The 17,420-nt window shown below is 41.5% G+C and overlaps 1 protein-coding gene across 5 annotated transcripts in view; it reads right to left on the bottom strand.

Annotated features, from left to right (window-relative positions):
• GRIN2A (glutamate ionotropic receptor NMDA type subunit 2A) overlaps positions 1 to 17,420 on the bottom strand; it is a 174,070-nt gene that overhangs the window by 14,488 nt on the left and 142,162 nt on the right. For all 5 annotated transcript variants that reach the window (XM_021295687.2, XM_021295689.2, XM_021295690.2 and 2 more), the window contains 1 exon segment: positions 12,848 to 13,035. In XM_021295687.2, coding sequence (XP_021151362.1) covers positions 12,848 to 13,035 — 188 coding nt within the window.

Below are 17,420 nucleotides of genomic sequence, written 5' to 3'. Positions count from 1 at the left end.
CCCAGACTTGGCTGCATTTCAGTAACAGGTAACTGATTCAGAGATGGAATTTTAAACCACTTTCTGATCTACAAGCACTTTAGAAAGAAATAACATTATTTATCAAAACTCTCTGTTTTTTCTCGCCAGTAATACGTGGCAAAGCAATGACAGTCACCATCACTGGATGTAAAATCTCCCAAAGCGTGATGGCTGCAGGTCACAATAATGTCATTTTGGAAACAAAAAGCTTGACCAGCTTTACTTGTACAGCACAGGCAGCCAGTGAGGAAACAAAGTTATACATGATGCAGTATGAAGAAAGTCTATTGTGTTTCACACACCGCTTTTCTATAGAAAATAACTGTCACTTAATGCCTGGATGCTTGCATGAATACAGTATGTCCCTTTTCCTGATTTTTTTTAAAAATTATTATTTTATTCTAACAAGCAGTATCTCAAATACAGTTCTTCTGGCTTTCTGCCTTTTTTCATTTTCTATTTCCCCCCGAGACCTGGGGAACGCAGTAACTGCCCACCCTTCCCACGGCACAGACTCCCACCCAGCCTTGTCCCTCATGGGACCCCCCTCTGCTCCCTGCCGGCCCCCTGATCCCCCACCTTTCATCTCACAGTCTCCTCAGCCCTCCTGCTGTTGTCACTGACTCTCAGACAGCAGCACAAAAATTAATGGCATCATCATGTGCCCGGAACAGAGCGGTGCTGGGGTCTGGTTCTGGCTGTGCCACATCCTCACTGCCATTAAAACACCTCATGTGCTTCCAGCCAAGGAAGCAGATCCACCCGCTGCCTCTGTTCCTTACTCTTAGAATCTGTATTTCACTGATGAGATTTGGCCTGGGAGGACGGTGTCCCTTAGCAGTGTTCGCTCCTGCCAACACGGACAGAGGTGTGCGAGGAGCTGTAGTTGTTCCTGCCAAGTCTGTTTTTCATATTGCATGATATGATTAATTTTCAAGTGTTTAGTGTTCTCACTGACGCATTGCATGTGTATACATGCCTTTTTACTCTTGTGGGGATATAGCTGAGGAATTCTATTATTATTATTTTTTTATGTCATTAACTTCATTGTTTCTAGAAGACACAGCATGCAATACAGGGGGCCAGAGAGTACAGTATTGAGCTGGCTTGTGTGTTTCCTAGTTTAGGATATGGCTTCAATCTGTGGGAAGAATTTCATGCTACATATCCCTAATCCTTACTCAGTGATCAGAAAATGCATTTTCACTATTATAATCCATATGTCATTGGAGTAAAGATCAGGAAAAAAATGGCTAGAAGCTGTTTTGACATTTCAGCCACCTTCAAGCTGGACTAGCAGATCGATGACCTGCGGTGCGGGAGCATTTTGCAGGACAGTGCCAGGGCAGCAGGAAAGCTGCAGCCCACAAATAATCTGGATGTACAAGTTGCAAGTGGAACACAAGACTGTGATGGAGATATTTCCTCTCACAGAATGTGAAGGAAAAATTGAAGTAGAAAGGACGAGGTACTTTAGCAAAGGCATTTCACAAATTTGTAAGACACATTATTTAGTTCCTAGTTAATTCTGAGATTAGTTTTGTGCTTGAAGCTTGAACTGAACGTGTACATCTGAAAAAGACAGTGTATCCTCTCCCAAATTACAGTGCTCAGTCTTCAAAATACCTATGAGCATCCCCAAAGAAGAAACTCAATCCTAATGAATCTTTTAAAGCCTTCTAATCCAGGACACAGGCACAATAAATTATTAATTGCACCAGTGGAGATTTTGCACTGTCACTACATAGATAACTAGGGTTCATTACTGCATTTCCATATCTTAGAACATTTGGATTTCTTTTGTTCTGCTAAACCTCAGTGGACTGTTCCCCTCATTTCTCTTTCAAGTCCTCCCCAAAGTCTACAAATAAAAGTCACTGAGGCCAGAGAATAGAGAAGAACCCAAGTCAAGAGAGACAGCAGGATTTCTGGTTTGTGCATTAGTAGCCAGAGCTCTGACAACCAGCCCTCATTACTTCCCACAGGAAAATTCACATCTCCCAAGACTGTCAAACTTCAATTTGATTTGACTGCTGTGCCCTTTTACAATTCATAACAAAATTCACAAAGGAATTTAAACCTCGTTTTTATTACTGTTTCCTCTACGCTTCTTTCTCTTTGGCATGTACACCTAAAGTAACTATTGATAATCCACTAACCTTTCCAAAAACATCACTACAGCAACCAACCAAGCTTGTTTTGAGTGGAGATAAATGACAGTGCTTTGGCAAGCTATGAAGAACAAAGCATCCCCGAGTCCTGCAGATCCTGCTCTGCAATATCGCTTCCATTATATCTGACATTGACAGAAACCACTGCTAATTAATACCCAAAAGCAATCCACAATTTTATGGATTGCAGAGCACTGTGAATCACTGGACTGTTATATTTATTAAATTATAGTCTCTGGGAATGGACAGATGAAGCCGGTAATTCTGGTCTACGTATATAAATCATTTACCATTTACAGTATATATTTATACATACATGTGTACACATATACATACATATATATGTATACATACACACAGAAACACAGACAAAACTGTTACTAATTTAAATGTAATAACCCTTCAGCATAGCTGACCCTATAAAACTGGCAAAAAATGCTTATTACTCTTCCTGCTCATTCCACTTTACCCAGGATATTTACAGAAGGCACAACATTTTTATTACAAAATCCTCAGGTATGAGTAATTTTTTAACTAGGGTGTCTATTCATTCCTTTCAAAAATCAGCCTGTTCCAAACTTGGCCTGGAGCTGGAATGACAAACACTGAACTTTGAGGCTGGTTAAACTTTGGTTCAGAAATAATATAGAGAAGAATCAAGTCCTTCAGAAGGAATGTTGTTGTATTGCAAACCCTTCTGGGTGGTCTGACTTGTGAGGCAAATACAGAGTGATGACACCTATAGCAATAGATTAGTCCTGGCAATTGAAAGGCCAGGGATTAGTGATTGTCAGGCGCTGGAGACTTGTTGTCTCCACACATGCATAATTCTTATCAGCAATAAGAGCTTGAAACCTTCCATAAGACAGACCTTGGAAATCTAAGTCAGCAACCTCAATATATATATAAACGCCTGGCCCAAAAGAACCGAGTGCTTATGGAGATCAAGTCTGCAGCTAATTGGGGGGGTCTCAAGTTACTTATAAATATTAATCAGGCTTGTTTTAAGGCTTTTTGTTTTCACTTCAGGCACTTACTAAAAGTAATGTCACAATCATTTTCTACCTCCATCCATGCGTGGACTAGATAAACAATTAAATGACTAGTGGCAGATTTCAGCAACAAAGTACATCATGACACTAGCACAAGATTAGAAAAAGAAAAGTTCCAACAGATTTAATAAAAAATCGTGTTTCTTTTTTGTTTAGTATGTTCACAGTATATTTGACTCGCAAAATTCACAAATAACTGCATGGTGCCTACATTAAGATATTTTTAAAATTTCTATAGTGCTGTATCAAAAAGTCTGCCTCATGGTGTAAGAATCAGTGTAAGTATTTTAAGGATCTATATTTCAAGCAGTGTCTTAAGCCTCTGCACAATTCCCTCAAAACACAGTATGGTCTTCTCTAATAAATTGCAAAATTCTCACTCTCTCAGCGGTAATTCAAGACTATTTACAAGCGCTAAATCCCTTTGTGCTTCTCTGTGCCATTTGCACAGAAATGGGCCATTTGGCCATTCTGGCTTTGACTACCCCAGAAGACCTTTTTTTCCTACATTTTAGTGCAACACCTCTAAAGTATTTGACACTTCATCATTCTGGTAAGGAGTGACAAACTGGCCAGTGCACCCCCTGAAACATTTTTTCTCAATAAAAACATCATTATCCAGACACAGAAAAGGGAGAGATCAAAGGATAGAATGACACACTTTTGCTTGTCGCAGCCCTCGGCATTTTCTGCGGGCTGTGGGAAGCGTCACCCCAGAGCTGAAGGACACGCTGCCCTTCTGCAGGCTCCGTCACTGCCTCTTGGAGACATGTCACCTCGCAGGGGCTCTTTGAGAGGTGTCACTGGCATCCCCACATTCCCTTCACTTCCCAGGCCCAGCACGTTGTAAGGACCTGGCATCCTCCCTTGGTTCTCAGCTTTGCTCATGAAATCACCTTCCTGAGAGAAGCAGCATCTTCCCAAGTGATGGACCAGCCATGAGACACTGATGGATAAAGCTGTCTACCTTATGGGTCATTTCCTTCATGTTGCTTTGTTTCCCCAGTGTTTTTTTCCTCTACATCTATACACGCATCCAGGAAGATGCACACATACTGAAAATTACATGTTATTTATAAAAAAGAGAAACCTTCAAAGCATATGATCCATCATTCTCCATATTCACTTATAGAAAAGCAGTCTGGAGTAAGATTTTTTTTCTTAAGAGGGAATAAGTTTTTCAATACTTGTCTGATGCTTTCCTTGTGATTAGTACAAAAAAAAAATAACCTTTCATTATCACCCGAATATGTCCCTAGCTACAAACTTGCCAGAAATAAGCAAGGCCGAAGTTTTACAATTACATCCAAAAAGAGAACAAACAGACTAGTATAATCTTTTTTGCTGCTTATTTAAAAAGAAAATAATAAAATCAATTCCAGGAAAGAAAGCAAGATCTCTGAAGCTTGAGGGGCACCTGAGCATCTCCTCCCGTTCTCCCTCAGGACACAAAAGTGTCCGAGATGGAGAATCTAACCCTGTATCCTCCTGATGGCAAACCCAGGAGCATATGTTGACAGTCAGCAGGTCCCAAGCATCAGAAGTTCAGCATCGCTGGTGGTGTCTCCATCCCCTCTCCAAATCCACAGCCAGAGGGATTTTATCCATCGCCTCCCCCCAGCTGCCGACGAGCACCAAGGGCACCGTCCCAGCCAGCACTACTGCGGCTTGAACTTCATCCTGGTAGAAAAACACACCCCAGAATCAAAGAAAGCCCATTATCTACCTCCTTTGATCTTCAGTCTTGGGAAGTAAGCCAAGCCTGGGCCTGGTTTCAGTGTGACTTGGGAATACAGCCAGATTAAGCACAGACCCACGACAGTCCAAACTGGCCGTCCCAAGCATGGGACCGCATTTGATTTTAAAGGTGCTACGTCCTGCCAGCCCCCAGTGAATAAACACCAGCAGGAGTTTGGACAGTGTTTGATGCAGGGAAATCAAAGGAATAAAATGGACAGAGATATGACTGTGGAATTAGCTCTGCACATGAAAAATGCTTGTCAAGAAGCCATTAAATAAAAATTACAGGATGGAAGGAAAAGCAGCAACATATAAACAGTGATTAGAGTCAAAGTATTGACTATGTGGAAGAGGAAACAGAAAATGCCCTTGTGAAGAATTTACTGTTTACTTCTGTTTCATTTACCTGCATTCTCTGCAAGAACAGTCATCCTATCAGATGAGTAATTACATTAATTTTACAAGATTTGTAATTGGAAAATTGACTTTTAAAATTTGATTCTCTTATTATCCTCCAAATGATCAAAGTAAACTGCTGAAGAATTTGTTTTAATATTCCTATAAGCAATAATGTCTATAACTCACTGAGTTCCTATTTTTTGTCTTTAAAAGACAGGTGTTTTTCTGCCCTACTTCAACCATGTAGGTTAAAGCCATAGGTTCCTGGAGACAATCACTGATGGTTCACAGGCTGTCTCAACTACTTCCTTAGGTACTGTGAAGGGGTAATTTTCATCAAGTTCTTCCTTTAATTTTAACCTATTTAATTATTCTCACACATGGAGAAGAAATCTATTTCATATGTCCCTTCTGGATCCAGAAAGAGATTTTTAACATTTCAGGTGCTGTTCGGAAATGACAGCTTCAGGGTGGTTCAGAGTGCCAGCATGTACCTTCAGCTTACTGCAACCCGAACCTCGGCATGGAGGAACAGCCAAGCTAAAACACTGAGGACAAAACAACCTAATGCGGGTTTCTCTGGCAACATCATTTCTCAAATGGGCTACTGCTCTCGTGAGTGTGGGTGGGAGATCAGACTTACACAGTGAGATCCACTGCATAAAGGCACTTGCAACTGCCTGAGCTGTGGAAACCCCAGTGCCAACGTGCCTGAACCAAATCCACCCTCCTCCAACTCCAAAAAACATCGATTTGCGTGAAGGAGAGCTGCCTGGAACAATTCATTCTCCCCTGCACTGTGTTGTTTCACACACTGTCCCTATTGAAAGTGTCATCTGCGGATTCTGCAGGAACGAGCACAGGGCATCAAGGAGAGGATGCTCTGCCCAGGGGACAGCCGGGCTGCAGCCCCACGGCTCTGCAGTTCTTTGGTTGAGTCCAGCAGAGCTCCAGCCTCAGTGCATCCCAGTGATCATGGTGCACGGGATGGAGCAGAAGGTGCAAAAGCAAACAGGTATTGAGGGTAAAAGGGGCGGTGACTCCAGCGCAAAGCTCTAACCTGTGGTGCCAGCACGTAATGAAAACTGACCTAAACCAATTATAGATCTTGAATAAGAGGAGTAAATATATGCTTTCACATCAGTCAGACGTAGGACATCACCTTCAAATGACTGTGGCCGCACTAGCAGAATCATCTGCTTGTTCCAGCTGGACAAACGGCAGTTCTCAGATGTAGGGACGGGCTGTTTCACATGTGCTCTGGTGGCAGCTCCCACCGAGCGATAGAGGAGGCAGCACCCGTCACCTGGACACTCCAACCTGAGAGGGTCTTTACCCTCAACAGAGGAGTCAGGAGCCAAATGGGTCAATGTGTGTTTGGTTCAGTAAGCTCATCAGTGCCAGTTTGACCGATTATATGATCCATACAGCAGCTTTTGGATGAGATTACATAAGAGCACAGTGACCTTTTGAATTCAGTCTGGATCCCCCAAAACAACGTCCTTTACTATTCTTTTCTGAGTTATTTCCCCCGTAAAAATAGAAAGATGAACACAGATGACTGACAGCAATAAACCTCTCATGAGCTAATGACTGCACTCTGCATGCCCCCATTAATTATGGATGAATTAACAGGACGTTAAGCATGATTTTCAATATTACAATCCCTCTAACTCTTGTTTAGCTACACAAACACCCTCCACTTACACACTCACACGCTCCAGTCACATTTGTTCCACCCACTGCTTAAGGAGGACACTAAATATATAAACAGAAAATCACTGGGATTGTGGGTGTATTCTGCCTGAGCAGCACACATGGAAAATATGTCCTTATAATCGCATACGTATTTCCTTCTTGGTCCTTAACAGCCAGTGTGAGTCACACTGTCACACTGCTGTATAATCTAGACAGCAATTTGGAAGGCTTATGCTAAAATATGAAAAAAATAGCAAAGTGCTTTCCTCTTCCACATGTGAGGGGGCAAATCTCATTTCCACAGTTGCCTATTACCCCTAAGGAGTGGGAAGCAATTATCCACCCAGGAAAATAATTTTGAGTGTATTAAGCCACTCTAAAAGCACATAAAGATTAATCAGAACTGAAAGTTATTAGGAAGGGGATAACAGACTCTCTGTGGAAACTCAAACCAAACCCAGTTTTCTTCTTTACGTCTCTGTGTCTCTAATTCCTTTAAAAGTTGCAGTGTTCCAGGTTAAGGGCTGAATGCGGCTGCACCCTCTGCCCCTCCAACCTGGAGATCCACCTCCAGACCTTCCTGAACAGAGCCCATAACCTGCAGCAGCACAATGGGTTACAAACACCTCACACAGCAGATGCTTGGCCTGGTCAGCACCTCCTCCACTCCTCTCCAAACCTGCTCCCTTCACCCAGCATTAATCTGTTCCTTGTTTCCATCCCTTTCTGTTGTCATGCACCTTTTATGCCCCTATTTCTGCTGCAGCCCCATAGCTAAAGGCTCCTTGCTGTCTTTCTCTCTATCCCATGCACACTCTCTTAATCCCAAAGCAGCTTTGCCATTTGCAGTTCAATAATCTCATTTGCTTGCAAATGAAAAAAAAAAGCCATAGAGAAAGAAAAATAAATTTTCCTCACCTCCGAGGCACCAGTGATTCTGCTCCAAATCCCCCAGACATGATGCTACAGGCTTCAGAGGCAATGTCTTTCAAACTACTTTGGAATATATTTCTAGAAAAGTACCACTCTGCTCTAAACGGCACCGTGCAGCCCCAGCCAGAGCAGTAGCAGCAACACCCGGGCGTTCAGACCTGGCCCGAAGTTCCTGGAGTTGCAGGCTGGAGGAACACGGTTCCTGCACAGACCTTGCAGTCCAGCACTTGCTAAATTACACATTACTTGGCCTTGTGCCTGAGCTTTACTGAGCACAGGGCAAGATGGCACGAAGCAGCAGTTGCCAGCTGCTCGGGTAACGTGCTGGATTGGGGTACGTCAGCCTGCCTGGCTGCTCCCTACAGAGCTTTATGAAAGAAATCAAAGCACATATCACACGATTCTTCCGTGCATTTCTGTTCTCACACATCTCTGTGGCTGTGGGTGGAAGATCCAAACAAGACAATGTTGCTGCTTCTCCACAGCCGTATTATTCCAGTTGCTTTTGGACTCCTGGATGCTTCTAGTTCTCAACAGAAGATTGAGAAACAGTCTTCTGTGTCTCAGTAGAAATATTTTTATTGCTCTGCTAAAAAAAAAATATCAATGAAAGTTTCATCTTGTGACCACAGCAAGCCAAAAAACCCACACAACCACCAGCGTGCTTTAGAGAATTATCCTGAAGATCAAATATTTTAAACAAAACTGTGGATGCTAATTGTCACCTGCAAGTTGTTGCAGGTATTGAGATGTGACGTACTGATAGTAAGATGTACAAAACCAGAAATACGCTGGTAATACACTTCACTTGTATCCTTTAAAGTAGAAAAAGCAACTTCTAACTCTTCATATCAAAAAAATTCCATGTTCCAAAGCAATTATTCTCATTCTAACAAGTGTATATTTATCTCAGCTTCTACATATATGAACCTGTATAGACCAAGTGATGAAACATTTTGGGGATAATTCTATTTTTGACATAACTAAGTAGCTATTCTTTACATTCCTCAGCAACTCCTGCCCATCCTCCTGTCCTCTGTGACTTCTCCTCCTTGTCAGAGCAGCAAATGTGGCACCTTGTAGCCTGTTTCCTTCCAGCAAGACAGAATCCCAGAATGTCAGGAGTTGAAGGGACCTGGAAAGCTCATCCAGTGCAATCCCCCCATGGAGCAGGAACACCCAGATGAGGTTACACAGGAAGGTGTCCAGGCAGGTTGGAATGTCTGCACAGAAGGAGACTCCACAACCTCCCTGGGCAGCCTGGGCCAGGCTCTGCCACCCTCACCAGGAACAAGTTTCTTCTCATATTTAAGTGGAACTTCCCATGTTCCAGTTTGTACCCGTTGCCCCTTGTCCTGTCACTGGTTGTCACCGAGAAGAGCCTGGCTCCATCCTCCTGACACTCCCCCCCTTTCCATATTGATCCCCATGAATGAGTCCCCCCTCAGTCTCCTCTTGTCCAGCTCCAGAGCCCCAGCTCCCTCAGCCTTTCCCCACACGGGAGATGCTCCACTCCCTTCAGCATCTTGGTGGCTGCGCTGGACTCTCTCCAGCAGTTCCCTGTCCTGCTGGAACTGAGGGGCCACAACTGGACACAATATTCCAGGTGTGGTCTCCCCAGGGCAGAGCAGAGGGGCAGGAGAACCTCTCTGACCTACTGGCCACCCCCCTTCTAATACATCCCAGGATGCCATCGCTTTCACAGTGTAATTGCTAATTATCAGTATAATTTGTCCACACAGTAGAACTATCCTCAGGATCAGAGCACTACACATGTAGTTACATATAAACCACCCAGCCTAAGCCTAGTTATCCCTAAACCAAACCTACATCCCTCTGTATTTACCTTATTTTTCCCAGTGCCTACAAGATAAAAGAGAAGGTCGAAAGCCATTGACATTAACACAGAAAAAGCATCGTGCTCTGAGAAGTATGAAAAGACACTCCTGCATGAAGTCATTAATACTTCAGTTGGGTGCTTTACATCAGCCAGGAAAAGGGAAAATCTTCCTGTCCACTGTGCAAAAATTTCATTTCAGTGTGTAAGTGAACTGGCTTGGATACAAGAACGGTACAGATGAAGCAAGGAAAAAATCAAATGAGAAAAATCACAGGAGAAAGACATGCAGAGGAAACTGAAAGCTCTAAAACTCCTTTCAAAAGACTATCTCAGTACTGTGCAAATGTGAAAGAGAGACGAGATCATGATTTTTGAAGGTGCAATTAGATATACTTTTAAACAAATTGCTTAGTCTTATTCAAATATACAGTATCATCCAAAAGGTTCTCCCATTATATTAACATAACATTCATATCAATAAATTGTGTTTGTTCAACTCATTAGGATTATTTTTCTTACCGTTATGAAACTCGTTAGATTTATATTCATTCATTGAAATTATTCCATACTGTGATGAATGCTCTATCACATATACTGAATAATAATGCAGTGTTGCTTCCAAGTGCTTTTCTGTTTTATAGGCTTAGTCTTAAAGAATCCTACATTCTGCAGAGGCTACACGAGTGAAAGAAGTATTTCTGCCTTCATTTGTGAACGTCTGTTTACTTAAACAACCTCATTCAGACTCCACTGAGGCTTTCCCAGGAGTATCCTCATAAGATGGAACTTCCTACACATCATATATGTCCAACTGCTGTTCTTTTTAATAGTGCCCACACCATTTTCTGAGCAAATCTAGGGATCCTTTACAAGGGAAAATGAACATTTTAGCGTTCATGGGTGGTTCAGAGTACTTTCTAAAAGTGCTGAAAAATACCAGTGAAAAAAATGTCATAAACACATCCGCAGCCTCCATGGTTTGGGCATTCAAAACTTTTGTTTATCTTCTGAAGCAATATCCGAGCAAGATGAATGTGGGAGCAGATATTTCATGACAAGCTTTCATTCAACTGGGTGCCAGCTGTATCTATTGCAATTCTATAAATTATTCATATGGAAGTTTTAATACTGAGCTTTGTAGACAATTCATTTGTATTATCTTCAGCTACTAAAAATGAGTTAGAGCTATAAGCATTCATACGCTATGTAAATACACAGGTCAAAGTGTAAATACATGATAAGATTTTTCCTTCTTCTCTCCCATCCATTTTATTTTCTCCCTGACAGTCAAAGTGATGCACAAAAAAGCAGTAGCTTTGGTATTGCGACAAACTTTTTCATGAATAGCTTAAAATACCTTCCCTTCTATTTCATTTGTTTTCTTTCTCTGTGATTCTATTTCTTTTTGTTGCATAAGAAATATCAAAAAAAGATGAAAGAATAAGCATGAAGAAAATGCAAGGTGACGAGAATGAAAACCTTGGTGATGCTCTGACAGGTAGAGGGGTTAGTCCACAACTAAGACACCTCGGATCCTCCTTCAGGCTACAGAAGCAGTTTCTTCTTTAGTACAGAACAACCAATTCAACCTCCCTGATTCAACTTCGTCATCTAAAAACAGGTCAGAATTACAGCACCTAACACTTAGTAGTGTTGCACAAGCAGAAAAATATTCTAGTCATATATTCACAAATAGAAAAACAAAGCGAAGATTTTAACCAATTAATTGCAACTGTTTAAAACAAGAATATGTCATTGCATGAAACCAGCTTATGGGTCACCAATTAACTCCTCAGCAAGGTGAGCAGTGTTTCTTCCACAAGCCTCTCTAAATCCAACACATCAGGAATGATGACACCAGTATGTCTCTATGTTCACCCGACAAAATGCATCAGTCATTATGATTACATCTCTTCCAGTCATTTAGGTTTATAACAGGAATAAAATCCATGTGCAGGAAGACTAACACACTCACTGTCTCCAGTATGAAAATTAATGTCTTGGTTTTTTATGGAACAGGAGACCATTATGCTAAGGTCCTGCACTTTGCCATTTAAATTGTCCTGTTATACAGAAATCTACTACTCTTAGTCTCAGTGACATGCTATCAGTGATTTTAACTGCATATTTATTTTTCAATTGAGCCTTCTTTTTCACTGGCAGAGAAATGCAAAGTTAACACAAGTATCTATGTAAGAGAAAAATTACCAGAATGATTATGTAACACACCATGTTCTAATCTGCTGCAGGATTTCAGCCATTCATTACAAATGTTTTTAACCACCATATTTTCATTTGCATGCACGTATGAAAAGCTGGAAGTTTCACTTTGGCAAAGAAATATTTCTACAATCAAAATATAGTTCAAGCCCTATATGGAAAACAAGCCATTAGTACTGTCTATAAATACACCAAAGATGTGCAGCAAGTTTTCTACAAGGCAGAAGTGCCAAGAGGACCTAGAATTCTTCTTCTGTGCTAGAATGAAAAACAGCTTGTTTGAAATCCAATAAAACCAGTCACCTTACTTCAATTCCATAAACATTATTTTACCAGAAGGTTAAGTTAATCCACCCTAGATTAGGGATCACTTGCACCAGTTCAGACCTGAGCTAAAGAATTTTAAATAGCAAAACAGTTATGCTGAAAGATAACTCATCTACCATGTAAAAACTCCTCTGTCATTGCTCAATGGCAAAATAAAAAAACACATTTAGAAATTCTCTCTAACACTGAGGCCACTGTTACTTTGTGATGTATGTGAAAACACTCTGCAAATAGATGCAAACATCCTGGGTGGTGAGATGAGTTAGAACAGAGGGGAAGAGAATTCCTGTCTCAGTATCAATAAATAATTTTCGACTTTATTTTTGTGCTTGTTTGCTTCGTTTAAAGACTGTAAGAAAGCAGTAATAAAGGGCTCAGAGCCACTAAAGCTGAATTAACTGTGCATACCTAAGAAAGAAAAGAAAGGAAAAAGGCTCGGTCCCTACCATCTCCAACAAACTGAAGGAGGGCCAGATCGATCTGTCTCTTCCAAGGTGACCCTTTCTGAAGTGCTATTCCATAGCCCGTGGTGGCAAAGATGTACCCGCTCCCTATGGTGACCAGTTTGCAGCCTTCGTCTCTGCCAGCCTTGTAATTCAGCACCGCTGCGTCATAGATGAAAGCATCCAACTTCCTGAAATAAAAGACAACACTTTTACAAACCAAACCATGAGGGACAGCTGTTGTCAGACTTCTTTTGTCCTTGATATTAGGACCCTGTTGAATATCACATGGATTCTTTGATATCATTAATTACATATCCTGCTCTGCACTATCTAAAATTAACAAAAGGCATCTATTTTAGCGAGGGGAAAGTAGGACACATAGTTTTGCATTTCTATTTTAAGGGATGCTGTTAAAAAATACCGAGCAGGAGAAACCAAACTACAAAATGTCTTGCCCTGTTATCTTGGTATCTGTGCTTTCAAAATAGATAATAAATATCTTGAGATACACAATTATCCCCAAAACCAACACAAATTATAATAGAGCATTTAGGAATTGAAACAACAATAACCAATTAGCTTATTTTAAATACTGAAACAAACTGCTAACATGACTTCAGCACTTTTCCACACACACCCTTATTCTATGTCTCTTTCCAAAAATAAACAATGAAGATGGAGATTGAGTCCTTGAAAAGACAGAGGAAGGTATTGGAACATATCTGATACAGCTACCTAAATCCTGCTTAAAAATTAGAGAAAATATTTCTTTATGATTCACAGTTCCAAACATATTATTTCTGTGCTTGGAGCATAGCAGGTATAACAGCACTGTGGAAAATTTCAAGCATATCAGCCCATCTACCTAAAAATGTAAGAATGGGATAATCCCATGCTCTGAGGTATACAGGGAACACAACAAAATAGAGGAAAACAAAATCAGCAAGGAAAGGAAAACAGGCAATGTCCTTCATGGATAATTTTTAAGAAGCACTGTAAAGCAAGAGTCAGAAGAGACAGGCGTGCAGATATTTCACAAAATAAAAGTGCATATAATATATGCCAATAAAAGAGCCCCAGTGCATGACACGGAGCACTGCGAACATTCTCTATAGGGATGCAAATGACTGAGGCTGGCAAAATGCTGTTCATAAACAGCTGGGACCTGTCTTCACGGAAAGGGAAACACAAAAATAAATTAATTGTGAGACAAACAAGAGCATCAGCTTCAATTACATTCTATCAGTATGTAGCAGTTGTGAATTCTGTAGCTTAAATTGGTTTACATTGATAAAGCTTTTCATTTATATCCACAGAACACAGCAAGACCTAGGCATATCAGATTTTGGCTACTAACAGAAAAAACAAACCAAACCAAACTAAACAAGCAAACAAACAAACCCAAAACAAAACAAACAAAGAAGCAACCACGAACTTTCATGCATGACATAATTCAATGTTTGTTCTTAAACAATCAACCAACAGATTCATGTACAACCCCGATTTTTGTGGAACTCTAGATCAGATAGCAAAAATGTGGCACTAAAAATACCCCTGTCCATCTCATGTCAAACCAAGAGAAACCCCAGGACAGAGGTGGTTGAATTTTGTCTGCTGTCATGAAAAAGTGAAGAGTGAAGCTCCTGTCACTGCTTTCTGTAATTTATTGCTTCCCTTCAAGGATACTTACCTCAACAGTCACCATTCAAGTCCTCAAACTGGAATGTAGTGAAGTAGTTAATTTAGAGCAAGTACAGGTGGTTCATGCAACCATTAAAAAGTACAGAACATGGAGAAAACTACAAGGTGATGTGTAACAGATACAATCTGGAAACAAGATACAGTTGGCTACCAGGCACTGAGGGTGACTAAACTAGAAATGGCCAAGAGGTGCTGGGGAGGAGATGCTGGGGTACTGCCCAAGCCCTCAGGCTCCAACACAAGGCCAGACCGCCTTCTAAATGTGCTTTGGTTCAGTGCTTTGGAGACAATCTTTGGTTCATGTAGAGAGAAAGGACAAAAATCTGCATCCTTTGGGCAGGCACACAAGGACAAAAAAGAAAAGAAGATAACTGTTTGCCATACCCTCAAGGTACTTGTGACAATTCTGATCTGCAGCAGACAACCATAACCAATACAATCCAGCCTCATGGTTTTATCGCCCGCAGTTATCTGTGGGAAGGACACTGCTCCTCTCAGCGATGCCTCTGGCGGCCCAAGGGGCTGGAAGGGAACGCTCCACTCATGGGGATGGATACTGCGCAACAAACCCACCCAAGTTAAAACACACACTGGAATCTGGCATCTGGTTATTCTGGCATTTATAGTTTTGCAATGTGAGCACATAAAACACATGCTGGTAAACACAGAGTCAGCTCTTCTTCTGTCAAAACAGACTCAAGTCAGAAATACAGAGGAAAGAGATATCTATGCTAAAGACTCCAAGCCAAAAGCCTTGTGGTGATTCAGAAATCAGGCAGGTTGTCTCCTTAGCTATTCAGTAGTTTAGGAAAACCTTGGGACAGGAAGAGAAGGAACAATCCCAGCCTCACCCTCTCGCTGTGGATCCCCCCAGCTTCCCTGCAGAGTGGCACCAGCTGCAGTGGACACACACAAGGAAAGCAGGTTCCGAAGATGCAGAAGGCTTTACTTGAGGGTTTTCTCTGTACTATTTCTATAAGGTCATAATAAATCTCACTATGCAAATCAATTTAAACACATGAGGTGCTTTACTGAGAGATGCTGAGTGCTGAAAGGTCCTGTCATCAGCTGCTGCCCATATGCCTGAGTTGTAAATCAGAAAGTTGATTGCCCTGAACAAGTCCTGCTGTCTACAAATATAAACTCAGATTCAGAATATATTTTCTCCATTTCCAATGTAAATCTTATAACCTCTCAAGGCTTAATTATCTCTTCACCATGTGCTGATTACAGAAGTACTAATTCCTTGCAAAGCAAAGCAAAGCTTCAGAACATGCTGTACCCCTGGCAGCGTGGGCAGGGAGTCACAAGCCGCGAGTGAAGCTCTCAGATGGGAGGACAACCAACTCTTCCATCACTAGGAGTTGAATTTCCAGACACCATGACTTTTTAAGAACTTTCAGACAACTTTAAACATTCCTCAATAAGTTTCCAAAAAACAGAGAGCAAAACCTGGGCAAGTCTGAAAATCAGGCCGTTTCCCAGTTTGTAAAGACGGCAGGAGCATCCGCTGCAGAAGAAGACGAAGCAGAAATCTGCAGGGAACAGCAAGGACTTTCCTTTCTGCCCCGTCTGGCTGGGGAAAGCCACAGCTTTGCTGGGACGAGCTGGACACAGAGCCCGGCTTTGGCTGTCCTTTTGGTGACAGGACTGGCAAACCCAGCCCTGGGCTCGGCTCACCCTGTGTCTCTTTCTCTTTTTCTGCAGATGGACTGGTGAGCACTGGGATCTTTGTTCTCATGGCAGCAAAATCAACTGGGCTACAGAGCTGAGAAGCTTTGGATTGGTCTGAGTGCTGAGCACTCTGCTATTTAACTTGTATATTCAGCATATTCACACTTTACACACACCGAGAGAGGCTCAACATCCTGCAAACCTTAATCGCATAAAAATGAACCAATTAACTTGTTGTTTCAGTGCAGCCACTTCAGAGGGCGAAAAGCTTTGTGTCACATTGCGTAGGTTTAAACAAACTGCTAAGAATTATTAGAAAGATGAAAGAGAACTACAGAAACTGGAATGCAGCAAGAAGCCAGATTTATAACAGCCGCAAATCAGCCAAACACACCAGGCATCTCCAGTGATGGCAGAGGAAGAGACCACAGTGCTGTGACTCATCTGAGCTACCAGCAGGTCTGTAAACTTCCTCAGAACTACTGCAATAGTCCTGGGTAGGAGAGAAAACAAACATTTTGGAATATTTGTATCACAGAGACTGCAAAGGCAAATGTCCTTCATGAGGTAGTAAGGGGGCATGGAGAATTTTAGTGCACACAGCAGAGGAGAATGTCAGGTGTTATTAAATTATTAACTGGAATAAAAAACACCCCACGCGTTACTGAATGTAATAACGTGATGTGGGCGACCTGTGGAAAACAGATGTGGACAGTCTTGTACGTGGATATTTAGGAGTAACCAAGCAGTATAAGAGTTGAAAAACCAGAATAGCTATTGCAAAAACCCATTCTTCAATCTGTTGCCATATTGCATATTCAAAAATGACTGTGTAAAGAAAATTAAAGGAAAAGGTACAGAAAAGTAATTTCAGAAAAGCTGAAAACAATTCCCTGTAATTTTCCCCACCTTTATTATTGGCACATACTTCTCACCAAACTCCTATGATGAAAACTGAAAAGCAGGATTAAGAAAAAGCCCCTTTTATTACTCACAGCTTCTTCCTCAACAAAAGAATTATAGCTCCTTTGGAAAATGTTACTTTGCACCCTTAACCAACTACGGGATCCTTCAGCAATTTCATTTTCTTGATAGAAAGAAGAAAAGGGAAAAAAAAGTCTAAAAGAGCATCTGCTCAGTAGCTTTGGAGACACCAACAGGAATGCAGCAGACTAGAAATCGATGTCTTTCAATTACT

Source organism: Columba livia, chromosome 15, assembly GCF_036013475.1.
Source record: "Columba livia isolate bColLiv1 breed racing homer chromosome 15, bColLiv1.pat.W.v2, whole genome shotgun sequence".
Classification (NCBI taxonomy): Eukaryota; Metazoa; Chordata; class Aves; order Columbiformes; family Columbidae; genus Columba; species Columba livia.
Note: the sequence above shows the minus strand (reverse complement) of the source record. Positions and strands in the feature narration are given on the sequence as shown.